Source organism: Mustela nivalis, assembly GCF_964662115.1.
Source record: "Mustela nivalis genome assembly, chromosome: 12".
Lineage (NCBI taxonomy): Eukaryota > Metazoa > Chordata > Mammalia > Carnivora > Mustelidae > Mustela > Mustela nivalis.
Genome location: NC_139031.1, coordinates 51,253,364 through 51,281,244, shown reverse-complemented (window position 1 = coordinate 51,281,244; position 27,881 = coordinate 51,253,364). Strand labels below are relative to the sequence as shown.

The 27,881-nt window shown below is 44.3% G+C and overlaps 1 protein-coding gene across 1 annotated transcript in view; it reads left to right on the top strand.

The window, feature by feature from the left end:
- DNAH11 (dynein axonemal heavy chain 11) overlaps positions 1-27,881 on the top strand; it is a 319,948-nt gene that overhangs the window by 153,279 nt on the left and 138,788 nt on the right. The window contains exons 43-52 of the mRNA XM_082693790.1: positions 3,288-3,438; positions 6,943-7,074; positions 11,770-11,943; positions 16,108-16,312; positions 18,705-18,870; positions 19,514-19,616; positions 20,966-21,205; positions 22,876-23,037; positions 23,312-23,505; positions 26,709-26,871. Coding sequence (XP_082549916.1) covers positions 3,288-3,438; positions 6,943-7,074; positions 11,770-11,943; positions 16,108-16,312; positions 18,705-18,870; positions 19,514-19,616; positions 20,966-21,205; positions 22,876-23,037; positions 23,312-23,505; positions 26,709-26,871 — 1,690 coding nt within the window. The remainder of the gene's footprint in view (positions 1-3,287; positions 3,439-6,942; positions 7,075-11,769; positions 11,944-16,107; positions 16,313-18,704; positions 18,871-19,513; positions 19,617-20,965; positions 21,206-22,875; positions 23,038-23,311; positions 23,506-26,708; positions 26,872-27,881) is intronic.

Below are 27,881 nucleotides of genomic sequence, written 5' to 3'. Positions count from 1 at the left end.
CAGAGCTCTGGTGAGTTCCTGCTCTTCTCCAGGACACTATTCCAGTCCCAGACTCTTGAAGAATAAATTAAAGAGTCCTCAGGAGCCTGAAAACTTGGGCTACTAAGTTTCCAAACTAGAGGGTCTTAGATTCCTGTGATCATGCGAACAGCCCATCTGAAGAAGGGCCGGGCAACACAGCTGACGGTAGGGAACACATTTGCAAAGGCCGAAGAGCCAAAGATCCTTTGTTTGTGAGCTGGATGTTGGTGTGAAGATGGTGCTTCAAGGTGTCATAGTGTGGCCCCTTCCTGAGGCAGGGGCCCCAGTGATCTCTTATGTAAGTAAGAAATAAATATGCCCTTTTAGCATGTCATTTGCCATGGTGTGTTGTACAACAGCACTGAGTTTCATCTGGTCATGTTCAAATGTACAGCATCTCTTAGCAACCCTAAGGGACTTTTTTATGAAGTACGGTGGAAAGAATTTTCAGCAAAGATCTGGACCTTCCGTTTCTGCCATTGCCGAGGATAATAGTGTCTTCCTCTGAATTCACTGTGTTTTAACATCTATTTTTAACCCAAGCTATGAAGATGTATACATAATTTATATGTGAAATTTTAAACTGTTTATATTTGACAATATAGACTTTGTTTTTGTTTTTTTTTTTTTACTCCCTTTGCTATGTGGTGTGGTTGACCCCTAGCAGAAATTGTTGGGGGCTTTTAAGGGGCTGCAGGATCCTATCTCCTGGTTTGGTCATACTCAAGTCCTGCCCTGTGGAGCTAGTTTGTACAAGGGCAGCATTTGCTTGTGGACCAGGTGGGTGTTCTCTCCAAGACTTGTGCTCCTGCCTCTGTGGGTCCTTGAAGCAGCTCTCACCTGCCCCCTCGGGCAGACCCCTTTTCCCCTTCTCTGGCTCTCTGGAGGCTTTAACCCCTGGTCATCCCTGCATAGGCCTCTGCTCCACTGACACCAAAGGCCAGGGGGTGGAGGCAGAATTTGTTGTACCCAGCAGAGCACTGGCCACCAGCCCTTGGTCCCTGCAGGACTCTACTGCCTTGAGGAAATGCACAGATCAGCAGAGCCAGGATCTGACCCTAATTCTCGGGCTTCAACCAACTCTGTGCTGGCTAGCATTTATTGAGAAGTTGTCGTAGGTCAGAGAATAATCCAAACACTTTCTGCAGGAGAAATCATCTCATCCTCAACAATCCTAGGAGGTTTGTGAGAAACTTAAAGCACAGAGAAGTGAAGCACCTCACCCTAGGCAGCAGTTAAAAAATGGTGTGTCTGGATAGCCAAACTATGGAAAGAACCTAGATGTCCATCAACAGATGAATGGATAAAGAAGATGTGGTAGGGGGCACCTGTGTGGCTCAGTGGGTTGAGCCTCTGCCTTCAGCTCAGGTCATGATCTCAGGGTCTTGGGATCAAGCCCTGCATCGGGCTCTCTGCTCAGCAGGGAGCTTGCTTCCTCCTCTCTCTCTCTCTCTCTCTCTCTGCCTGCCTGTCTGCCTACTTGTGATCTCTCTCTCTCTGTCAAATAAACAAATAAAATCTTAAAAAAAAAAAAGATGTGGTATATATATACAATGGAATACTATGCAGCCATCAAAAGAAATGAAATCTTGCCATTTGCAACAACGTAGATGGAACTACAGGTATTATGGGTATTGTGCTTAGCAAAATAAGTCAATCAGAGAAAGACAGCTATCATATGATCTCCCTGATATGAGGAAGTGGAGAGGCAACGTGGGGGGTTTAAGGGGTAGGAAAAGAATAAATGAAACAAGATGGGATCAGGAGGGAGACAAACCATTAGAGACTCTTAATGTCACAAAACAAACTGAGGGTGGCTGGGGGGAAGGGGGTCAGGAGAGGGTGGTGGGGTTATGGACATTGGAAAGGGTATGTGCTATGGTGAGTGCTGTGAAGTCTGTAAACCTGGTGATTCACAGACCTGTATCCCTGGGGCTAATAATACATTATATGTTTATAAAAAAATTAAAAATTAAAAAAAAATGGTGTAGCTGGGCTACAGATCCGGGCGGTCAGCCTTGAGAGCTCAGTCTCTCCCCTCACTACCCATCACCACCCCCACTGCCCAGTGAGCTCCGGACGCTAAGATTCTGCTTCTGGCAGCTGCCTTGTGGTTGAACAAGCAGCTCAGAGGTAGCTGAGGTCCTTGTGCCTTCAATTGCAGTAACTCACACTTGTTTACCATCGTGCCCTAGTGCCCGCTGTCCCCACCGCCCGGAGATGCTCTCTCAAGTTCCCGTCCTATACCTGGACTTTACCGAAAACCATTTCTCTTGGACCTGGAGAAGTTTTGACAGTTGATATCCTATAAATCTCAGTGTAGTGTAAATGGGATTGAATAGTTAATAGAGCTCTATTGTGGCGCTTTGTAAAAATCAAAGGGAGCCTTTTATAGGATAATTATCTTGCCTTAATTTCTTCCAATAGTGGAAATGTGAAATCTGATTTGCTTATAGCAAGGTACAGCGGTAGCTGTATAGCTGTGCCGCTCATGCCTAGATGTATTTATCACTGCGTCCCGTTTGATGAGAACTTTTTGAGCAATTATTTTTCATTTAGCATCACACAGTGTCTCCCCAGAGACGACTGTGGGAGCAGCTAGGCTATGTTTCATTTCATTGATAAGTATGACTTTATTAATATGTTAGGGTTATTTATATATCAAAACTGATAACCTTTTGTAAGCTCCAGATTAATACACATGTACCCAAGCATGAGATACCATTTCAGAGCGACTTATCAGAAACGCATTATCTGCTTCTCAGGTTGGCGTTCCCTCCAAACCAGTAGAAAAGGAGAGATTCTGAAATAGCCCCTGTGGAATTTTCACCTTTTTATATGTAACTGATTTGTCATTACTAAGTAATTGATGCCAAGATTAATCAAGAAAAATCCCAAGCTGTTTTCATAAATAAAGCCTACCCTATGAAACTAGTTTCAGTCCCTTAGGAAATGACATGCTACACCTCCTTATAAAGGCTCAGTAATGGCCTACTTAGACTCCATTATGTTTGCCTTCTAAGTGCTAGTAGGAGTTTCTTCTACAGTTTTTTCATTAGGGTAAAAATGGCCATTAGAATAAGTTTTTAAGGGGTCATTTAAAAATATTTGCAGTTTGAGAAATAGAATGAACTCACTACACATGTCCCCGAAGGGTGGCATCAAGCTGTGTTGGGTGGAAGGGTGGCGGGGGGGAGTTCGGAGTTAGTGAAATTCAGCTTTTCAAGCCTCATGTTCAATAAAAGCTTTTCTGTGTTCTTTTTCAGGTATGTGGCCAGTTGGATAGATAGAAGGCAGCATCAATCAGAAAAGGCCAATTTAACTATTCTTTTCGATAAATACGTTCCTGCCTGCTTGGATAAGCTGAGAACAAGCTTGAAAACCATCACTTCAATTCCGGAGAACAGCCTGGTGCAGGTCTGGCTCTGGTTTCACCATCATACGCTCTGGCCCTGATGCAGTGGTGTGGCCTGACAGAGGCAGCAGGAGCTTTTGTTTGCTTGAGGAAGGAGACTCAAAGAGGGGTGCCTGGGTGACTCCGTCGGTTGGGCGTCCGACTCTTGATCTCAGCTCTGGTCTCAGTCTCAGGGTCATGAGTTCAGGACCTGTGTTGGGCTCCATGCTGGGTGTGGAGCCTACTTGAAAAAATGAAAAATAAAAGATACAGCAGTCAGTGTAATAGCTGCTCTGCTGAAAAATGAAAAATACGATAAATGAAAAATAAAAAATGAGGCAAAGATTGCGGGGGTCGTCAGGTGGCTCCACTTCTCTTTCCCCAGCTCCCTTTTTCCCCAGGGCTTTCCGCAAACCTCTGTGACACACCTATCAACTTCTGTTATCACTCGGGCTTACAGACCGGTTGTTTTCATGAGACTGTGAACTAGAGGCCAGAAGGCACCTTGTATTTATTTTTATGTCCCCAGAAATGTACATAGTTCCCTCGCACAGAGCAGGGGCCAAGTATGTGTTTACTTAATCATTGTGTTCCTCCAAGTATATTGGAATAGACTAAGAAGAACAAGGTAGTAACAGGCATATTTATTTTTCTGTCTCCTAAGTAACTGGCCCAGAGAAGGGGCTCAGTATGTTTTTGACTACAGTAAATCCAGCATCTAAGCTGGGCGGTAGGAGAAAGCTTCCGAGCTGACCATCCCCGGCCCTCCCATGCTCTTCTTCTTTCCTGTGCACCCCCTTCCCCAGATACTCCTGAAGTCAGGGCAGTCTCCGGGGGGAGTTCCTAATACTCCAGGAACAGGTCTATTCTGACCCTTGGTCTGAGACCCTTGGTAAGACTGAAGGGTATGTGTATGATAGGTTGTCATGGAAGCAAATGAAAATAATTCGCAACACACAGAAATGAAGGTTGTGATCTTAATCTCAGCATGAAGAAAAACAGCCCCCAGCCTTTACAAGTAGAAAACTTCACAAAAGATTTACAATTAGAAATCCTTTTTTTTTTATTCTCTAGGAACAAAATTGGTGTGAGAGTACTTTGATACCTCTAAGTTCCTGTTACCAGATTTGTTTGAAGCTAAATTAGAAAGAGTCACAAGCATAATAAGAAGAGAAAGTTCAGGTTTTTAGATAATTCACACACCAATTAAGTAAACGATAGTCTTCAACAGTAATTATCTGAGGTATAATTTATTTCTGAAAGCAGGTCTGAATTTATTCATAATGAATTAATTATGTGGTTAGCCTAATTAGACTTCCTCTGGTGTAGTACTTGCAAAAGCATGACTGTTCTTTCTCGAGTTGACTTATGTATTTGTGTGATTCTCTGTAGTGTGAATTTTTCCATTCAAGACTAGTGTGAAAATAGGTCAGTAGGAATTAATATGACTTTGCCTCTCACTTCCTCCTTTTGTAGTATTCAGAAATGGCATTTTGTCCTCAGCTCCTTTCTAGCAGTTGTTTATAGAGTAGTCTCTCTTCTGGGATTACTTGCAAGGACAAAATTTGAGATGAACATGAGTACAAAGGGGAACACCTTCAAATGCCTACTTTAAGAAATTAATGTGCTCTGTTTTCCAATAAATGACATGTATTTGCTTTTTTAAAAATATTTATTTATTTGACAGACAGAGATCACAAGTAGGCAGATAGGCAGGCAGAGAGAGAAGAGGAAGTAGGCTCCCTGCGGAGCGGAGATCCCGATGAGGGACTTGATCCCAGGACCCTGAGATCATGACCTGAGCTGAAGGCAGAGGCTTAACCCACTGAGCCACCCATATATTTGCTGCCCGACATATATTTGCTTTAAGTTTGGTTGATCATATTAATTCCTTCATAATATACCCCAGAGTCTGAGGTTAGTAATTGCTGACACAGAGCTCCAAGTGTTTTCCAAGTACTGCTCTGGGGAGAAAACAGAGAAATGATGAGTTAGTCAAGTCCCCAGATCAGCAGATGAGGACCCCCTGAAATCTTCCAGTCCCTGTTTTGGTTTTGGTTTTAACAGTCCCTTACAGCACTAAGGCTTCTACTCAGAAGTAGCAAAGCCTCACTGTCTTACATTATTTTTCTCGATACGAAATGGGTGATTTTTATATCTTTGGGGGGATTAAATTAGCAGATATGGAACTATATAATATAATAGAAATCAAGACAGAAGGTTGAAAAATACAACAGGCGATCAACTTTTCAAATTGAAAACCTTTGTAAATTACTTCCAGGAGCTCTTTCCTGTGTTACCATGGCTTTTCCCCGGTTTCCGGTGCTGGGAAAGAAAGACACAACATGTAGTTCTGACTTGTTCTGTAGTGGCTTGCGTTGCTGTCTGTGTGATAGTGATCAGATCTCAGGCTGCCTCTAGAAGCCAGGAGAAAGGTTCCAGGAGTTCTGAGAGTCTGGGACACCACTGCTGTGTGACCCCTACACCTGTGCTTCAGAGAAGTAGCTCGAAAACATGTTGGTTTTGGTTTTGTTCCCTTTGGGAAAGGCCTTTGCAAGCAGCCATGTTCCCCTCCTCACCGACCTGATTATCCTCAACTCAGGCTGTGTTTCTGACCAACAGCTCGTTGCCATCTCACATGGAGAGAGTAAAGGACAAGTTCCTGAATAGTGTTTCTTCCAAGGTTAAATTTAGTTCGGTGTTCCCCCCCCCCAAAAAAAAAAAAAAGTCACAGGCGAAAGCTGCCAGTCTGTCTTTCTAAGTTTATACAACAGGTGGGAAAAACCTGCTGCCAAAGCACTAAGGGAAAGTGGGTTATCTAAATGTCCAGCAGGAAGGAAACGAATAAATGCCTCTGTCAAGTGGAGTCCTATGCGTCCACTCCCACTCGTACGTTAGAGCAACACTTACTGGGAAGGCAGGGTATCTGAAGTTTGTTACTGAGTGAAAATGTGAGCTCTAGACAAATCTGTAGTGCTGTGACTCCCTGTTAATAAAAAAGAGCTTAGATATATTCCCCATTATCTTGACTTTGTGCCTGTATGTACCCATGTTTATTATAGTGAATACAAATTGGATAAAATAGTCTTTTTTTAAAAATAGTTGATTACTTAGAAGTTCGGTTTCATTAAAAGTGGCAGAGATGGCAGTGCCTGGGTGGCTCAGTGGGTTAAAGCCTCTGCCGTCAGCTCAGGTCATGATCCCAGGGTCCTGGAATCGAGCCCCACATCGGGCTCTCTGCTCAGCGGGGAGCCTGCTTCCCTTCCTCTCTCTCTGCCTGCCTCTCTGCCTACTTGTGATCTCTGTCAAATAAATAAAATCTTAAAAAAAAAAAAAAAAGTGGCAGATATTTTTCCACTGTTGACTTAGAAAACCAATGCAGTGATTTTTGTCTGTCTCAATGTCACAGATTAGGAAAAATTCTATAATCTCTTAAGGAGCAAGTGGATTGATTAGTATGTCCTGTGACCTGACTCTGCTATTAAGGAGCTATTGCCCTGAGTGAATAGCTATTTCTTTTTCTTTAGACAATTTGTACCCTTCTGGAATGCTTGTTGACTCCTGACAACGTACCTTTGGACAGCCCAAAAGAGGTTTATGAAGTCTACTTTGTCTTTGCTTGTATCTGGGCGTTTGGAGGCACTCTGTTGCAAGATCAGGTATGTTTTGAGATGGTACACAGAAATAATTTATAGAACCAGTTTTCCTTGGGGTGCAGGTTGTAATGTGATCCCTGTTGGCTTTTTTTTTTTTTTTTTTTTTAATATCATCATAAACCTCTGCTGTCGGCCCTGTTCTCTTATAAGCCAGTATGTTTAGGCAAGCTTGTCCAGGCTGGTAGCTCTAACTTGGGCTGACGCTGCCCCACATCTTCTTGGGAGCTCAGGGGTCGGTGATTCCACTTGCCTGGGGGAGCAGCGCCAACAGTGTGCTCTTCCAGAGGCCAGTCCCGCTCCCTGAGCCAGAGACAGAGCTCTGTCTTGGCCACACCCCCAAACTGGCTCTTCGTCTTCACCCTTTCTTATCCTCGGGAATACTCACATTCCTTCCAGTTGCTCGAGTTAAAAACCCAGGAGACCCCATTCTTCTTTACTTCTGTATCCAGTGGTCAGCAGATCCTTTCAGTCACACAACAGCTGTCAAGTCTGTCCCCACCTCCCCGTCCCTACAGCCTTCATTCAGGAATGTATCATCTTTAGGTTGTCCTGGGCTGTCACAGTGTCTTTGCTCGGCCTGCCGTAACGAAATGCCGTACCTTGGATGGCTTAACTGACGGAAATTCACTTTTGTTTCTGGAGGCTCAAGTCCAAGGTCAGGGTGCCAGCATGGTCAAGTTCTGGCAAGGCCTCTCTTCCTGGCTTACAGAGAGCTGCTTTTTTGCTGTGTCCTCACATGACAGAAAACAATAAAAAGCTTTCCGATTTCTTTTTTATAAAGACACTAATCCCATCACAAAGGCCCAAGCCTCATGACCTCATCTAAACCGAATTACTTCCCAAGGCCCCATCTCCAAATATCATCACATTGGGGGATAGAGCTTCAAAATAGGAATGTCGGGGAGAGGGGTGGGGGTGGACACATTCAGTATACAGCCTGTAAGAACCTTGGGATCAGTTTCCCTGTGTCTGGTCTCTTGCCTCTAATCAGTCTCTTACGTGATCCCTGGGGTAGTTATTGGGGAACCAGACTCAACTCAGGCGAGATCCTTTCCATGGGTCTTGCCTTCAGCCGAGCATGAGGCTCCCATGCCTGCCCAGCACTCCTAGAGGAGCTTGTCCATGGCTGCTCATTTCTTTTGGACAAACACTTGAGCTTGCTCGAGTGCGTGCATATGTGCATATTCACACATGAGACTTACTCAGGTGCAAAGTGGGAGTGTTTCAGTGCTAGAAGATGGCACATCTCATCTCCACCAGGCTCCTCCTCTGTATGTAGATTTTGCCACGTAACATTTCCAGTAGCTGTGTAAGCTATCTTCATGGTGTGCCTAAAGCTCAGAGGGACAAAGGGACTTGACCAAGGTTATGCTGATAGGAAATGACTGCACCAGGATTCACGCCTGTGTACATCTCCAAAGGCCACCCGTTCGAGGATACCTCAGGATCACTCACGGTCATAACTGATCCCACATGTAGCCCTGAATCTTTGCCTTAAAAATAGATGGTACCCGTCTTCCTGACTTTGCCAGATATTTCCACTTAAATTGGAAGGCATCACAGCCAAAAGGGCCCCATATTTCCACTGGTTGACTTGTTGTAGGCCCTCAGATACAAGGTTGCTTAAACCTGTGGGCCAGTTCTGCTTCTTGTCACTAGGTCACTGTAAATCATGTCTATAAACAGGCGTGGAATTCACTTGGCCTGCTCGACCTGATGTTGATCCCACATTTCCTTCTGTAATATCCAAGGGCTTTCTAAAGCAAAGCTTCCTGTGTTGCTTTGTGTAAGAGTCAAGAGTTGGCATTGGGTGACTTCGTGTGGTCTTTCTCAGGCGCAATTTGCAGCATGTGTGAGCTTCTCCTTCATGGAAGGTGTGGACAGAATCTCTCCCCTCTTATCCCACCCCCCATGTTTTTTTATGTTTTTTCTAGGGTTCTCCCCAAGGTTTTTCCTTCACTAGGATATAAACCAGGTAAAATTGTGTGAATAGAATGTGGACAGTGGAAATCTCTCTGTTCCTGACGACTTCCCTCCCAGCTGATTGCCTTCTTGTCTTTCCAGTTTTCAAACATGGCTGCCTTCCCCACAGTCCGTCAGGCCGGGCCCTGGGCCACCGCAGTGGCCCCCTCACTCCTCCAGACACTCTTCTCCCTGAATGAGGTTCTTCTCCTTCATCTTCCTCCTCCTCCTCATCACCACCACCTTCACATCTTCAGAAGGGCTCTAACTACGAAGCATTCAAAGCAGAGGCTGTTAAGTTGTAAACATGAAGGAAAGCTGAAAGAAATACTCTTAAAATCGCCTTTTATTCGTTGAACAAGTCTGAGTGCTAGCTGGATGTCCGAGAATGTGCTTACGCCTCTGAGTTTGCTACTTTCCTGAATTTTCAAAAAAATAAAACCTCTATGTATAAGTACAACTATCCTCCTCCCCTTTTACAAAAGAGCCAAAACTTAGATAGCCTGCTTGAGGATGCCCAGGAGATGTCTGAGCCACCCTCCAACTGCAGCATGCTGGCTCGGCTCCTGTGTTCTTAAGCCAGGCCATTGCAGGCAGCTTCCAAAATAAGTCTTGATCAGCTCTCCCCAAGCTCCCATCAGCTGCTATTATCACTTCTCACTTGGCTTCTAAGGTAACAGCCTCACTGGTCTGCTTCTGTACCTCCCCCATAATCCATTATCCTCTCAGCAGCCGGAGCGATTTTTTAAAATGTAAATTGAATTATAGGATACACTTGAGAGTTTAAAACACTTTAATGGATTCCATTTGCTTTTAGGATAAAGTGAAAAATTTAATACTATTTACAAGGCCCCTGGATCTTTGGTCCTGCCAGTCTTTTCCTGCTTCTTCAGCCACCCCTTCTCCCCGCCACCCCCGACATCCCACATGCTTCCGCCAGCTTCGGTGCCCATTTCTGGAACCCAAGGTCTTTCACACCACAGGATCTTCACCCATGGTAACCTCTTCCTTCTTCTTGGAATTGTCTTCTCCCTAATCTGTACCAGTTCTCAAAGAAAGCCCACCTGAACGTCCAATTAAAATAGGTTCACCCCTTTTTGGTGAGGAGGCGGAGAAATGGCTTAACCCACTGAGCCACCCAGGTGCCTCCATGGAGACTCTTAGAACACCCTGAGGGTTCATGGAGGGAGGCGGGTGGAGGATGGGCTGGATAGGTGGTGGGTTTTGGGAGGAAACTCGTTCTGATGACCACTGGGCGTCCTACATAAGTGATGAATCACTGAATTCTACTCCTGAAACCAGTATTGCCCTGGACGTTAACGAACTAGAACTGAAATAACAATAGATTCACCCCTGTTACTCTCCATTAGAGCAAACTCTGCTTTCACAGCACTTGCTTTTTTCTGCGCTTCTCGGCTTAGCCTCTACTTCCTCTGGTCTCTGCTTCTATCTCCCCGTAAATTCTGTGATGGCAGACACTCTGTTGGCTTTCCTCCCCAGTCTAGAACAAATGCACTGTAGTTGAGTGCACTGAAGAGTCAAAGATGTCTTACCAAAATGATCTTGCTGATGTAGTGTTTAGAAATTTTGATGTCAAGTCCCCGTCCTAGATCTTCTGCCTACAGGGAATCTTGCCAGGTGTTTTGCCTTTGGAACTGATTTGATTTAAGACAAACTTTTGTAGGGAGATAAAGTAGCCATGCCACCAGCTTGAAAACAACTCACACGAGCCTGGACTCATGAACACGTGAGTGGTGGTGAGCAGGAGCGTGAGCTCAGGGTGTTTGGCAGATGGAGGCAAGCTCTGCCTGTGAAGACTCCTCAGCCTTCTCTGCCCTCAGCACACACCCCTGCTCTCCAGCCCTCCTGTCTCTGCTCATGTGTGCAATCAGCCCAGTGCAAGAAGTCAGCCATAGTCCAAGGACGTAGGATACCAAAGAAAAAGCAGTTTTAAGAATGTGACCGGAGAAAAACGGGAGTTAAGGTCTTGAAAAGTCTAAGACTGCTGAGTGCCGTGGCCACTCCCACACACTGTTCTTAGAGATCCCCCAAGCTCAGGGTGGTCATGGATCCTGCAGGTAAAGAAGTCCCTCTGCCAGGTTGTTCTGTGACTTAAAGGGATGAAATAGGGTTACCCAATGTTTGCTTTTCAAAATAAGGGCATTTATAAATAATGACCATAAGGAATACCATAATTTTATAAAAGAAAAGCTATTTCAACAGCAAAAGTTCCAAGAAGCCTGTAAGCTCAAATAGAGGGTAGTATTTAAATCAAATAATGTTACCAGTTTTTTAAAAAAGTGTCCCTTTGTTCTTATCTTTCCTACTTTATCGAGAATTGATGTGAATATTGGTAGAAATCAACACCAGTGTTTGAGAAACACTATCTCACTGGAGCTAGAGGGTAATTTGCCTGAGAGCTCATTGTTAAATTAAATAACCCAGGGGTAGTCGAAGGTTCACCTAACCTTACTTTGCTTTTTAAGTTAATAATTGTTCCAGAAAATTTGTACCTTTTGGATGTATGGCAATTATAGCTTTCTGCCTCTCTGATATTATCGCTCATTATAAGTTACTTCTAGTTATTTATTTTTCTTGGGTCAGTTACTCTAGCCCATTTGTAATTATAACTGTGTTATAACTGCAAATAACTGTGTTCAGCGGGATTTGGAGGGGCTTCGTATGCGTTCAGAATTACCTCTAGGTCTGCCTAAGGATTTCTCTTGTTGTTCTTAGCTTTCTGACTCTCGAGCTGAATTCAGTCGGTGGTGGCATAAAGAGATGAAAGCAGTGAAGTTTCCATCCCAGGGGACCATCTTCGATTATTATCTGGACCACAAAACTAAGAAGTTCTTGCCTTGGGCTGAGAAGGTCCCCACATTTACTATGGATCCAGAGGTCCCTCTGAAGGTAGGTGGATGGAACCTAGAAATTTTCAAGCCACGCTGTGCTGCTTTGAGCCTTTTTGTTTCATGTTTGAGCTGTCCTTCTGCTCACCAGTCCTGCCTTTTGAGACATTTTTATTGATATGGTCAAGCATATAGCATATTGCTTGGGAGAGAAGAATCTTAGTTCTAGGAACAACTACTGAGATGGCCCTTAAGTTTATGCAAACTTTTTAAAAAAATGTCTACCTAAGTCTATTATAACTGTTTTGATAAGACACAAAAGCAATTTATTAAAAATCAAAGACCTATTTCTGTTAGCTCCAATGATTCTTTTATCTGACCATATTGTGAATTTATTAGCACTTTTCCTGTGGAACTTCTTTAACTGCCCCCCCTCCAAGCCATAAAATAGTGTTTAAGCTCCTCAACTCAAAGCTTTGAAATCCTCATGGCTGATGGCAAATCAAAGAGAATCTTTTTTTTTTTTTTTTCATTATTTCTCTTCACAAATCGTTGTTGTACATTTCTCTGATGTTGACTGATTCTTCGGTCATCTTCTTCTGCCCCAATCTCATTTCCTTTTCATTAGACTTCTTAAAATCTCAACATTTGGATTCACATGGAAGCTTAGTGCTTCCGGTAGCACTGTGTGAATAGAATATACAGGGTTTCTATGGTATTAACTAAGCAGCTAGTGTGAAACCAGACCCAGTGTATTCACTTCCTGGAGCTGGAGGCCAGACGGTGAAAGACCAAGTGTTCACAGGAATGGTTCCTCCTGAGGGTCTCCAGGAGCCTGCATTCCAGGCCTCTGTCTGGAGTTTGCTCTTGATCTTGGGGTGCCTTGGCTGGTGGTAGCACAGCTCCAGTCCTAACATGGCATTTGCCCCAAGTGTGTCTCTGGGTGTGCAAATTCCCCTTTGCATGAGGACACCAGTCTTCGCGTTGGGGGCCTACTCTACTTGTCTTAGTGTGCTGGGGCTGCCCTAACACGATACCACACACTGGATGGCTTAAACACCAGAAATTCATTTCCTTGCAGTTCTTTCTGGAGGCAAGAAATCCAGGATTGAGGCGTTGGAAGGCTTGGTTACTCCTGAGAGCTCTCTCCCTGGCTTGAGGATGGCCGCCTTCTTGCTGTGTCCTCACATGGCCTTTGTGTGTGCCTCCCTGAGCACTGTCTTCAAGTCTGCCCAAATTTCCTCCTCTCAGAAGGACAACAGTCAGATAGGGGTAGAGCCCGCCCTAATAGCCTCATTTTAACCTAATCTTCTCTTTAAAGAGCCTGTTTTCAAATACAGTCACTTTATGGGGCACTAGGATTTGGGGCTTTATTATGCGGATTTTGGGAAGACACAGTTCAACTCATTAAACCTAACCCCAAGGAGACTTCATGAACAAGAAAGCAGATGTAGGATGGCCCCAGGACTGATTAATTCTGTGACTTGGTGATATCACCAAGAATTTGGATCTTTCCAGCTCTCTGCTCTTAACACCAGCATCATTTTTAAGACTAGTATCCTTCCTGGTCTGAAGTGGGCTCCAGTTGCCCCAGGAGTTTCCTTCAGAGGAAAAGCCACATTGTCCTATAGTTTTCATTAAGAGTGAGGATACTTCTCAGAAGCACCAGAGCAGACCACCCCTTGAGCATCTAATACTCCAGGGCTCACATGCCACCCTTAACCTGTCTCAGGCTAGACTACTGGGCTACCCTGATTGGCCTTGATGACTCTTCACAGTACCATGGGAGCCAGGTTGAGCTTCCCTTGGAGCACGTGTGTATGGAGGAAGCATGGAGACTTGAACAAAGTGGGAGCTCATACAGGAAGGGGAGATGGAGAAATGGGTGCTAGGAGGCAGCCAACCATGCCTGTTCCAATTGCCTGAAAAATTGTGAAATCTGCTTTTGCTTAATTGACCTGCACTTCACCTGCCTGGCAGTATTACCTAGCTGGTTGAAAGCTGAGAGTTTGTTAACCAAAGACCAAGAACTGGTATGGCGAGGCTGATGCATCTGGTCAGCGATGCCTTTTATTCCATGGGGAACTTATTAGGACTTTATAGTCTTACTCTACACACAGTGGTACCAAGCATGGTTAGTCCACTAACCGCTTCTTAACATATTGGAAGAGAACCATACTGAGTCAGTAGTAATAGACAATGCTAATATTATAGAAGTCTATCTCAGACCTTTTTCTAATTGCTCTATGTAGATTAACTAATCCTTAAAACAACTTTCTTTTCTTTTCTTTTTTTTTTTAAAGATTTTATTTAATTACTTGACAGAGAGAGAGATCACAAGTAGGCAGAGAGTCAGGCAGAGAGAGAAGGGGAAGCAGGCGCCCCACTGAGCAGAGAGCCCGATGCGGGGCTCGATCCCAGGACACTGAGATCATGACCTGAGCTGAAGGCAGCGGCTTAATCCACTGAGCCACTCAGGCGCTCCTTAAAACAACTTTCTAAGGCATAGTTTATGGATAACCCTTTTACATATGAAAAATGGGAGTGCCAAGGGATGGAGTAACGTGTGGCCAATCCATGTCCTGACGTGCCTTCTTGCTGGCTCTGGACAGGCTTGGGCTTTAATCCAAATACCACCACTTACTACTTCACTGTGACCTTCGTCAAGTTATTGGTGTTCTCTAAGCTTCAGTTTCATCATCTCTGAAATGAAAATCACAACACAACCCCAGTCGTAGATGAGTTATGAGTATCAGATGACCTAGTGTATGAAATGCTTAACATCATACCTGTCACATACTCAGCTGTCAGGAAGTGTGAATTATTGGTATTAATGTATAGAGAGCAGAGCTAATAGCCAAATTAAGAGGCACCTGAAGACAAGGAAGAGCCAAAAAGGAGAAAAAAAAAAATGTATTGTGAAATGTAACTCTGATGAAAAGCAGTCATCTGGTTCTGATTGGTGTAGCATAGAACAGTCTGTGCCTTTCAGTAGGCCCCAAAATTACCACCAAATTAAAACAGAATTCTAGGGGTGCCTGGGTGGCTCAGTGGGTTAAAGCCTTTGCCTTCAGCTCAGGTCATGATCTCAGGGTCCTGGGATCTAGCCCCGCATCAGGCTCTCCGCTCCGTGGGGAGCCTGCTTCCTCCTCACCCTGCCTGCTTCTCTGCCTACTTGTGATCTCTGTCTGTCAAATAAATAAATAAAAATCTTAAAATAAAAGTAAAATAAAACAGAATTCTAGTGTAAATATTCATAATCATGAAAATGATCCTGAATGATCTATAAAATATTCAATTGTATTCAGTATATGCTAACCAAACAGGGGAGAATATATTATAGAATTTAGGTGTTCATTGTTTTTTAAGAACAGTCTGAATCTTGCAAGTATTCTTTTTACCTCCTTTTTAATTTGGCCTCCAAAAATGCAAGAAATGTCAACTCTGTTTTAATCACCATGCAGGATTCTATTTCTTGCATGTCTATGCCTGCTACCTCCCTACCTGTCATTATGTATTAGTCCGTATTCCCTGAACCTGGTGTTTATTTCCATTCTTCATTTTCTTATATTCCCCTAAGCCACCTCACATTTGTTGTGAAACCATGAAGTGTATAAATAAGTAACCAATTTTCAAAACATAAGGATTGCTATTAAGATATTTTTAACAAAACAATACATAATGTGTTCAACATGTACTTTGGATTTAGGAATATTTCACTTAACATCACTGTTTCCCACCAGTGGGTCTCTCCCCATGCTGAACTCCTTTAGTGTAAGTTCTGCCCTGATCATTAGGCCACTTAATCTTACCCGGCCAAGGCATTGCTCCCAACTTTGATTTATGTGCGACTTATCTTCTCGAATGTTCTCTCAGCTCCTAGAGAGTGGTGGACAGTTTCGTAACCTTTATTGGATTCCCTTGTATGCCTAACACGAGGTCTGTGATTGGGGGCTTTGGCTAACACTTAAGTTGGAAAAGATAGATCTGTTGCTTATACTACTGCATTTTGATGGCACTACCCAGTTGCTCTCCTCAAGCTACGATGTCTGAACTCTGATAATTCAAAACTGAGTATCAGGTAAGGTCTCCCCTACTGAGTGTGAACTTGACTTAAGAATTCATTGGGTCTCAATTCTCCAGTTACTGTGTCTGTTAAGATAGAAAATTTCGGAATGCCTCTCTTTCTGACTTCTCTCATTCTGTTCTCTCCACCCTACCCCAGAGAGTAGTGGTTCCCACATCAGAAACAACTCGTCTCCGATATTTCGTAGAGTTGCTGCTTGAGAAAGGACGACCCCTCATGCTAGTAGGAAATGCTGGGGTGGGCAAAACAGCCTTTGTAAGCGACACGCTGGCAAGTCTCTCTGAGGATTACATCGTGTCCCGTGTGCCTTTGAACTACTACACAACGTCTGCAGCTCTGCAAAGTGAGTCTTCTTCCTGCTTATATTTTTGGAACAAGGCATCAGAAATGGTCAAGGCTGGGGCACGTAGCCGGAGGGGGAAACTGCTTTTCTTTCGGCTTTAGACATTTGGCTTAGGCCTCAGATGAATTTTTGCTTACCACTAATTGGGGTAAAATATATTTTGTTTCAATATTATGATTTTTGGCTTTTTATATCACAAATGGCTTTATGTGGGTTACTACTCTTTTTTCTTTATTAACATATGGTGTGTTACTTGTTTCCGGGATACAGGCCTATGATTCCTCAGTCTTACACAACACTCAGTGCTCACCACAACACATACCCTCCCCAGTGTCCATCACCCACCCATCTCACCCCTCCCCTCCCGCAACCCTCAGTTTGTTTCCTAAGATTAAGAGTCTCTTATGGTTTGTCTTCCTCTCTGGTTTCATCTTGTTTCATATTTTTTCCCTCTTCCCCTATGATCCTCTGTCTTGTTTCTCAAAGTCCACATATCAGTGAGATCCTATCAGATAAAGGGTTATTACTTTTAAGAACAGCAAGAATTGGCATCAACAGTGTTCACTGCTTTGCCACTATACACTTTGGTCACTTTTAATCAGTTTTCAGGGGCCATAGCACAAGGGAGAGTGCCCTGGTTACCTTTTCAAGTAAGGGATTGATTTAGGAGAACTTCCTTAAAACCATGTTGATGAAATGCCAGGCCATGTACTGTTAATTAAATCTTAGGAAAATTGTAAGAATAAATTTTAGCCTTTGAATAAACGTATCGGTGTAAATAAAAGAACCACACAGCGTTAGGGTACTCTGAGTTAGGAAGGGTAAGCTAAGTAGACACGGGAAGTGGAGAGAGTGTAGAAAGAGCTGATACTGGCAGAGCGGTCACTGCCCAGGAGAGTGCCAGGGTTGTGTTGGTGGTGGGGGCAGTGAAACTCCCTATTATCCAGTAGTTGATTAAACCTGTTGAGTTGCCCTGACTGTGGTGTGTGTGTGTGCACATGCATGCATCCGTGCACACGCATGGGCTTGAATATATGTTGTTACTGTTTTCCTAGCTTTATCAGTAGAGAGTATTAATACATTTTCTTACTGACTGACACCATTAGTTACTCAGCCAAGAGTTAGTTTTGTAATCTCTTAGTGAGGTTTGTCTTCCTTGACCTCATGAGTGAAGCAGGGAAAAAATCCAACTTGGCGATGTTTCATTTAATTCTTTAGCAAATTTATATTATTTATCTATTTTTTCCAAGGTGTTGTGTCCTGTGCATGTTTTTCATTCACAGATGCAGAAGGAGGGATCACTTTATCACTTGTAAATGGAAGCTGAGGGCTACAATCCCATAACTGAACAAAGTACTTGACTGTGCGATGAGTTCATCTTGATAATAGCTGAAAGGGTGAAGGCATTGGTGTAAGGTTTAGACATGGCCTATTAGCACAGAAAAGAGACCAGTGTATTTGAAAGAAGGTTTGGGTTTCAGACCATCACAGTGGGGTAGTATGCAGGCAAAGATGGGATTTGGGAAAGAAAAATCAGTGTAAGCAAACATAGGAAAGAAAATTACAGAAGACATTCAATTAATTGAATTGAATTAATTGCAAAGGGATGGAGTAGAAGATAGGGAAAGGCTGTAGTGGTGCGTTGGAGCTAGACTGCCAAGTCCGCTGCTTGGAAGATGGCTTTGCTAACTTATTCATGATACACTTCTTTGTTCTTTGATTCACTTAACAAATGGCTTGTTGTGGTCGTCATCAGGAATATAGTCATGAACCCGTCCTTGTCCTCCAGCTATTCATAGTCTTTTGGAGAGTCAGCAGCTATGAGACACTGTATCTTACACACTCGGTTCAGGATTTCCTACCCCCAGGGTTTTCTCTCAAGTCCATACAAGTCACTGCGGCACACGAAGAAATGTAAGTTAATGTGTGCACAGGATAGAATCTACGTACAGCCTTCCTTACACTTGTGCCGTTGGATGGCCCAAGAAGAGAGGTTTGGGAACTCTCTTTGTGCATAGACAGTCCTGTAGAGGGGATAGGGAAGGACTGAGGGAACGGGCCGTGGGTTAGAGTGCGTTCGGGGAGCAAAGCGTACAGACCAACAATGACATGTCCTCAGATTGCTGGCCAGTGTGATGTCCTATGTCAGATGTTGACTATCCAGGAAAGGAGAGGCGAGGTGAGCTCTGCCAGTAGGAGGGAGGTTGGCAGAAAAGCATGACATAGAGTCAGTGACCAGAGGGTCATCACTGATACCAGCCTGCGCAGTTAATACTTGAAGACTTAGGAGTGGATGAAATGGACAGAAGATGAAAAATGAGGGAAAAGAAAGACAAAGGACAGAAAGTGACATTTTGTCTGATAGGTGAGCAAAATGATGCATTTGTTCCAGGAATTCTTGAGAAACCTCTAGAGAAAAAAGCTGGTCGTATCTATGGTCCAGGAGGAAATAAAAAATTAGTTTATTTCATTGACGACATGAATATGCCTGAAGTGGACCCCTATGGCACAGTGCAGCCCCATGCTCTGATTCGGCAGCACATCGATTACGGACACTGGTAAGCAGTCCTCTGTGTCTTACTCTCTCCTGAAATCTAATTATTGATTTTATGGGTGAGTTCTGAAGAAGAAAATTACCCCAATCTCTTCCTCTTTTGAGGAGCATTTTCTGGGATAACTTTTGGGTTTCACTTTAGATTCCCTTTTCATCGTCATAAATTCAGTAGGTTCCCTTTGTATCTTGGGACAAATTGGATTGAAAAGTGTCTTAGAAACATGACTGTCTAGTTGAAGCATTGACCTCACAGATTTGTTAACTCGCACTAAGGTACTTAAACACCTGACCTTACTCTGCGAGATGTCACTGTTAGGTAATGTCTGGGTGTTGCCGCGTGTCCATTCCTTCCGTTACCTAGAAGGAGGGCCCCCAACCTCCCCGGGAACAGGGTCCCGTGGGAATCCGTAGGCAGGAACAGCACGTATTGATTGAGCTCGCTGTATTGATTCTGGCATCAGAGGAGCTGTGAAGACTTCCATTTCCTCAGCTTTGGTGTCTGTGTCTCTGAGTTGAGGCTAACATGCCCAACGTCCCAGAGTGATTATAAAGATCGAAGGAGACCATGTATGAGGAAGTCCTGCATAAATGGAGGGGTTTTGTCATCTTCGGGTTTTGGGCCTACGGTCCTGTTGGCTGTCTTTCAGGTACGACAGACAGAAGGTGATGCCTCGAGAAGTGCACAGCTGTCAGTATGTTGCCTGCATGAATCTGAGGGTGGGCAGCTCCACAATCAATCCTCGACTCCAGGTAGGGGTGGAGTCCTGCCGGCTCCTAACTGGCCCAAAGAAAAACCTCACACATTGTAGACTGTGATTCCTGATGCTTTTCCTACAGACTAAGGCTCCTACCAGACTTTTGGTGAAGTGCGTAAGCTTTTTTAAATTTAATTTTATTTATGTTTTTGTTTCTTTTAATTATGTTCAGTAGCTTTTGCCTTTTCCAATAGACCATTTTTAAAGAGCAGGTATAGGTTTACAGACTGTTTGAGCAGTTTTAGTTGAAAGGACTGCAGAGAGTTCCCATAATACCCTCTCCCCCTCCTCCTACCTCATTCTACCCTATTATGGGCATCTTGCATGAGTGTCCTGCCTTTATTACAGTTGATGAACCAATTTCAATCCATTATTATTGACCAAAGGCCAAAGTTTACACGAGAGTTCATTCTTTGTGTTGTATATTCTGTGGGTTTTGGCAAATGCAGAATGCCAGGTATCGCCATGAAAATAGCAGACTGAGTAGTTTCACTGTGCCGAAACTCCCCTGGACTCCTCCTGATCATCCCTCCCTCCCTCCGGACCCCCTGTCTACCAGTTGGTCCTTTCATTGCCTCCATAGTGTAGCCTTTTCCAGAATGTCACATAGTTGAAATCCCATAGGATGAGGTCCTTTCAGATTGGCTTCTTCCACTTGGCTTAAATAGACATTTAAGCTTTCTCCATATCTTTTCTTTGCTTGATAGGTCATTTTTTTTTAACCACTATGTAATAATATCCATCATATTTGTGTACCAGTTTGTTGACCCATTCACCTGTTGAAGGATGCCTCGCTCGTTTTCACATCTTGGAATAAGGAATAAAGCTGATAAAAATATTAACGTGCGTGTTTTGTATGTGCATATAACCTTTTAATAACAACACCCCCCACCACCTGTAACATACATAAAATAACAGTATACGACAGTAAGTGTTCCTTACTCCCTCATCTGGAATCAGCTGGGGGTCCACTGGGTGACTCTCCATCAGCGAAGCTGTGGTGGCTTTGACTAAAGTGGTAAGGACAGGGTGGCTCAGCTTCGTGGGTCTCTCACCCATTAATAGGCTTGCACAATTCATGGCGAAGGTAGGGCCTTAAGGGAGCAAGTGGAAACACACAGGCTTCTGACAGTGACTGGCGCGGTGTCAGTTCCGCCTCACTCTGGGGGCTCAATCCTATAGCCAGGCCCAGAGTCAGAGAGGAAGGTACCACTCTGACACGGCAGGGAGCATGGAACAAAAAATAGGAGGGGGGAGAGGCTTTTTTTGTTTGTTTGTTTGCAATCTAATGGTACCATTATAAACCCTATTATACGTAACTCTTAGATTTCTTTTGTTTTTCAGAGACATTTCACTGTGTTTGCATTCAACTTTCCATCTTTGGAGGCACTGCAAACCATCTATAGCCAAATTCTTAACTTCCATTTTCAGCAGCAAGCCTTTGGCCCATCAGTTCTCAGGAGTGGGCCCTCTTTGATACAGGCAACAATCAGGTTCCATCAGATGATGACACATAACTTTTTACCCACGGCTGTTAAATTCCACTACCTCTTTAATCTGAGAGACCTATCGAACGTCTTCCAGGTACCTGGTGGCTCTGGGTTCTTGGTGGCATCTTGGGTGAAGGAATGATTCTGGTAATATTAATGTTGTTCAGTTATGGAACTTAGTTCAAGGTGATGCTGTGTACTGTGGCATCATAAACTCCTCTGAGAAGTCTGTATGGCAGGTTTATTCCCATTTTACCGATGGGACTAGTGGGTTCCCTCGGGTTGTGCAGAGACTTAACTGCAGAAGCAAGGGCAGGAGTCTGACTCCCTTTCTGTGTAAACATCAGAGTGCCTCCTTTTGGGCCAAGGGAGGGAGATCATTTGTTATTTTTTCTTATTTATACAATATCATTTTTAAACATACCTCAAGAGAAACCACCATTTCTTACACCATTAGGTTGTTTTGACTTGACCTTGACTCTTAATAGACTTAGCTGGTAAAAGGACGATGTTTCTGTATTTCGTTTAGAAAGGAGATTCCAAAGAGGGAATTGAAACCAGAATTTTAAAAAAATAAAAAGTGAACTGGTGTGATCTACCCTCTACAGTGAAAGCAGTTGGAGGGCTATTTATGACCTGAGGTTCTTTGTGAGAGAGGTAGTGGAGAATTTCAGGAGACTTCTTTAGATTTGGTGATTTTTGCTTCTTTATATTTTTGTAAGCATCTTTTCTAAATCACTGCAAATGCCTTAAAACCATAACACTGTGTCAGACAGCAGGTTCCTGAGAACATGGACCACTCACTCATTCTCATTGCTGTTTCTAGCACCCCTGCAACAACTCTGCTCGTTACAGTGTTGTTTAAAAGCCGATTAAAAAAAAAAAAAGATTTATTTATCAGCGTGAGAGAGCAGGCAGGGGGAGGGGCAGAGGAAGAATCCAATCTCAAGTAGATGCTGGGCTGAGCACGCGGCCGACATGGGGCTCCATCACTTGGCCCTGAGATCCTGACCTGAGCTGAAAGAGTCTGATGCTTAACTGACTGAGCCCCCCCAGATACCCCGAAGCTGATTTTGGGAAGGAAAGCAATAGGTGACAAGGGATCAGAGGCTTGTTCATGGCCTCTGGCAGCTACTCCTCACACCAGCAGCTGATGAAACTTTGTAACTACTCGCCTGCACCTTGCTGTGCTCTCCTCGAGTCCAGAGCCAGCTGACTCTCTCCAGAAGGAGTGGGTCCCTATGAATCCGAGATACTGACCCTCTGTGTGGGCAGGGGGTGGGGAGTGAGAATGGTTCAGGGGCTAGTTCTGGATCTACCCACAAAATGTGATTTCAGTCAGTTTACTTTTGGTCTCATATTCTTCATCTGCTAAATGGAAGGGTTAGATTGACAGATACCAAAGGGTTTTAGGATTAAAAAATGTTGATCCGCTAACATTCATGTTCGCTCTTTGTACTTCAATTTGGGAAACTTCATCGGCTGGGAGACTTGATAGATGTAAGTCCTCCGATGGGCTACTTATTTCCTTGGTGGCTTGTGAGATACAGTCTTACCTACTTTCCAAAACTGGGTCTAATGGTAGTCAGTTTTTAAGATGTTACTTATCAGAGAGTAAAACTACTATTATAATAATTCTATTTAGAGTACTTCTTCTAACTTAAGTTGCTGAATTTAGTATACAGTTAAAGTGTTAAAGGAGAAGAATATTGTGGAATGTCATCAGTTTCCGAATTTTTAATTCTTCCCATTCTTGTCTTGTAGGGGATTTTATTTGCTTCCCCTGAATGTTTAAAATGTCCGAATGATTTAATCCACCTGTGGCTGCACGAATCTTCTCGCGTGTATGGAGACAAACTGGTAGACCCAAAGGACTGTGATTTGTTTCAGAAAAAAATGCTGGAAACGGCTTGTAAATATTTTGAAGTAAGTGTGTGGGATGTCAGCGGTCACTGTGGTCGGACCACTCTGGTCAGTCTGGCGTTGGGGCAGAGTCAGCTAAGGATGTGAAGGAACTGTGCACGTGCTGACCCTGCCGGAGCAGGCAGGGTTCCAGAATGTACCCCATCTGTACTTGGGAACGTTCCACCCAGCAGCTCAGACTGACCTGCAGGTCCTTCCTCTGATGGGCCACTGTGATTCCATATGAAGCGCTCTGGATGGCTGACGTGACCGGATCTTTGTCTCCCTTCTCCTGCAGGGTGTAGACAGTCCCGTGCTGCTTCAGCCGCCCCTCGTCTATTGCCACTTCGCTCACAGCGACCCCGATCCGTGCTACCTGCCGGTGAGGGACTGGGAGGTGCTGAAGACGGTGCTCACAGAGGCCTTAGACAGCTACAATGAGCTGAATGCTGTCATGCCCCTGGTGTTCTTTGAAGACGCCATGCAGCATGTGTGAGTTGACAAGTCTTGATGCTTTTTCACAGAGTAAAAATGGCGAGGTCTCCACAGTCATCATGCTTCTGCGGATTGTACTCAGTACTCCTAGCTGGCCGTCGCCTGTCTCTTGTTTGCCATACAGTATGAAACCGCAAGTGTCTCTCTCAGTTACGTCCTCATCTTAATCATGTCTGAGGCCAGTGCACTATTTTCTGAAACATCACACAGCCAAAAATTTATTCTATTTCACTGTAGCCCTGATAGGTAAGAATATTGAGAAAGAGAAAGGCATGTGACTCCCTCAAAGCCATAAGGTTCCTACCCAACAGAAACAGGATGAACTGAAACTGCTGGTCATTGAGGAAGCATGTTTATTGAGTGCCTACTGAGTGCTAAGCAGGTTTGCTTAGGAGTGCCAGCCATTTGCTACTCTGGTACAAATTTAAAAAAGAAGGGGGCATGTTTTCTTGGCAGATAATGAGACAGATGCCACTATCCTGATGTAGAGCTTGACTGACAAGGCTCAGTCTCACCTCCTAGACTGGGTGCTTTGTGCAGTGCACAGATCTTGCAACCATCCATAGCCCCCTTGCTGTCAGACATTGTTCTATGTACTGATGATACAACAGCAAACAAGATAGTCTAGTCCTTACTCTAGCTGAGCTTAGATTTTAGTGATGCCGATGAACATTTATAAAGACACAAGCAAGCAAGATGGCAGAAAGTGACGTGTCTCGCTGAGAAATAGATTCTGAGAAATAAATATGGGTATTCCCGTAAAAGATCTGGGTATCTCAATGAGGAGGTGACATTTGAGGTAATATCAAATGGTAAGCAGGAGCTAAGCCTGGAAAGATCTGGAGGCAGAACATTCTAGGCAGGGGCGTATTTTATGTGGCCCCAAGGCTGAATGTTCAAAAACAGAAAAGGGGGTCATCATGGCTGGAGAATGGTGAAATAGTAGAGAGCGATATTCGGCAAGCATGGAAATGCCAGAACGGGTCTTACTGACATGGTATTTCCCTGTAACCAGAGGAAGGAGCTTCCATTTTATTTTAAGTGCAGTGAGAAGCTTTTCAACAGATGTTAGCATGGGAATGACTTCATTTGTGGAAGAGTCTCAGCAGCTGGCCGATGTTGCTGTCGCTGGGTGGACAGCTGGGTGCATCCTCATGTCCTTCTCTTTGTCACCATGATTTGTCACTGGCTGTATTAGTTTACTGGAGTTGCCATACCAAACTACCACGTATGGGTGGTTTAGAAAAACAGCTATTTATTGTCGCACAGTGAAGGAAGAAGTCTGAAAAGGAGATGACCGAGAGCCATGCTCCCTCTGCAGGTGCTGGGAAGAATCTTTTCCAGAATTCGCTGCCAGCGTGAGGCAGCGTAACTCCTGCCCTCACATGCCCTCCCCCGCTGTGTGTGCCTGGGTCCGCATTTCTCCTGTTTATCAGGACACGGGTTGTAGTGGATAAGGGGCGCACCATACTCCAGAATGATACTGTCTTGTCTTCACCAAGTACTTCCTCAGAGACCCTATTTCCAGATACGCTTCTATTCAGAGGTATTGGAGGTTAGGACTTTGATATGTGAATTTGGGGGGATGCCATATTCGGAAAGCAGCGCTGGCCCTACCCACAAGTGATATTTGGGCAAAGATTAAAATAATGAAATCATGGTTAAAAATGAGTCAAGAAAGGTGGAGGTATGGGAGGAAGGAAATTCGAAGAGACACCAGAAAGGCAGAAAGTTCCATTTTCATGAGTGGCAAAGAAAAAGTGGGGAGGCCTCCCCACTGTGAGTTATCGGAAGCATGCTAAGTATTGATTGCTTCGCCAATCCCTTTCCAGCGGCAGTCCGCCGATGGCACACATACAGCTTGTAGTTAGAATCTATGACTGTGGTGCCGATTGAAGTATTAGTGACCCTGCTCCTGCTTGGGTTAGGACACTGACTGTGAACGCAAGTCATGGGGCGGGAGAAAGAGTTGGCCCCAAGGGCAAGAGTCTTCCCACTGATCTTTCCTCATGGGCTTCTCAGGGGCCTTCGAGCAGAAGGCCGTTGCCTTGATCAGGGATCATGAGCTCTCAGCTGATTGACTCAGGGTTAGAGATGTGCTCTCAGAACGTGCCCTTGAAGTCTCGTAGAAAGGAACTTTGCTGCTTCGAGAAGCTGGTGAGACCCAAACCTCAAAGCATCCATTAAATCCAAAGGAAAACTTTGCCTGGTAACTTCGGGGTTCATTTGCCTCGTAGTATTTTATGGCTTTCCTGAGGTGGTTTCCTTGTGTGGTCACGGAAGTCCCCCTCACGGACCAGCTCAGCCTCTCACGATGACCCACCTCTAGTTATTGATGGTTTGCAGCTGAGATGTGTGGGTCCTGGTGTAAGTGACCCCAACCTTGCTTTTTCACAACGCGCTTTTGTGAAGAGTCATCTAGGCCTATCAGTCAAGGCCGGAAATTTACATTCACTTGAGGAAAGCAATCTGGACCTAATAGCCTGGTGTCTCCTTTGTTGCGTTTGGGTATCTGTATGCTTATATTTCAGTTGTTTTCTTTTCTCATTATTTATAACATAATTATGACCTATTTCTTCAACCAAGATGGTAAGATCAACTTACTCCTAACTGTAAAATGTAGCAATAATATCAGTAGCTCAGTCATTCAGAATCTCTTCAATAACAGAACAAGGGATTAGTGGGCCTTGCTGGATTCTGAAGGCTTCAGTAAATTTTCTAGAGGGCTTGAGGACAGACAAAGCTTTGGTGCAAAGGAAAGAAGAATCCTACAGGCAAGTGCTAAAACTGCATCAACTAAGTCACATGTAAGATGTTCATTGACCTAAAAATCTCCAGTCTTTCCAAAGTAATTCTGCAGCCCAAGTTTCCAGCATGAAGACATTTTCCCTTTGATGTTTGCTGCACAGGCTGCCTGGGTAAAGTTCGGGTCTCTCTTGCTAGTCACCCTCGAAGCCTTGCAGAAGGGCCTTGTCTACAAGTAGGAAGCAGTGAGAGCCCCAGAAGTGATTTCCACAGGGACAGCTGCTTAGGTGTGAGGGGCCTCTTTGCTTCATGGGGAAGCAGATGAACGAGGACTAAAGATATAAAATAAATACTCAGATTTCGTGTCAAAAATTTGTAAACAAATAAACAAAAACTAGATGCAGTCCCCGGGCCCTTCAGTCTTCTGCTCCCACCGGCGTGCTGTCTCTGAGCAGGTGTCGCATCAGCCGAATCCTTCGGACCCCTGAGGGTCACGCGCTCTTGATTGGCGTGGGCGGCAGCGGCAAGCAGAGCCTGTCCCGGCTGGCGGCTTACATTTGCGGCCTCGACGTCTTCCAGATCACTCTGACGGAAGGCTTTGGAATCCAGGAACTTCGGGTGAGTGGAGTGGGAGCAACCCTTCCCTCCTCCTGCCTGGTGGATAAAGCCAGAGCTGGTAGCGTTCCCACGTCAGCTCCGACTCCCAGATTGGACCAAGGCTTCCCCAACCAAGAGGGAAAACTTTTGGGGGATTTAGTTACATTTATCTTTCTCTCCTTCATGGTAAATAAAGTAATCATGAAATTCGTAAATGTTTATAGGTATATAAACCTGTAAGCGAAGAAAAAGTAGGGAGACCTCCCCACTATGAGTTATTAGAAGCATGTTAAATATTGACCCAACTCGGAAAATATTTTATTGCATACTTGTTTACAACAGGGGGCACCTGGGTGGTACAGGGAGTTGAGAGTCCCATTCTTGGTTTCAGCGCAGGTTGTGATCTCAGGGTGGTGGGATTGAGCCCCACCTTGGGCTCTGCTCTTAGTGTGAAGTCTGCTTGGGTTTCTCTCTGCCTCTCCCTCTTCCCCACCTCCCTGTGTGCTCTTTCTCTCTCAAATAAATGAATAAATCTTTAAAAAAAAAATAGTTTAAATACTTGCTTACAACAGATGTGGTTTTTCCTTTGTATCGACCACGCCTGCTGTCCCGCACTGTAAGTACTCCCCTACATTGGAGGGGGAGAGAAAGATACCACCTTTACAGGTCCACTTTAGATAAATCACAAAAATAAAACGTGATGAGAATCTATTCAGGAAACGCTCATGGGCTCTTAAAAGTCGGCTTTTTCATCACAACATCCCTTTTGTGGCAAGGGAAATGTAGGTGAAATGCGACCACTTTTCAACCCAAAAAGAAAACACATCTCGTGTTTTCAGTATTATAAAACAAAGCTAAATAATAAAACCGTTTTCAATGAAATAGTTGTGGAAATGAGCAGAGTCTTCTTTTTACTGCATTGCTCAGCAAGGACGTCACCAAATTCATTTTCAGTCTCTCAGGAGGGAGCTGTCCGTCAGCCGCCCATTGTCATCCCTATGCTTCATTAAGCCACGAACATGGCGTTCATC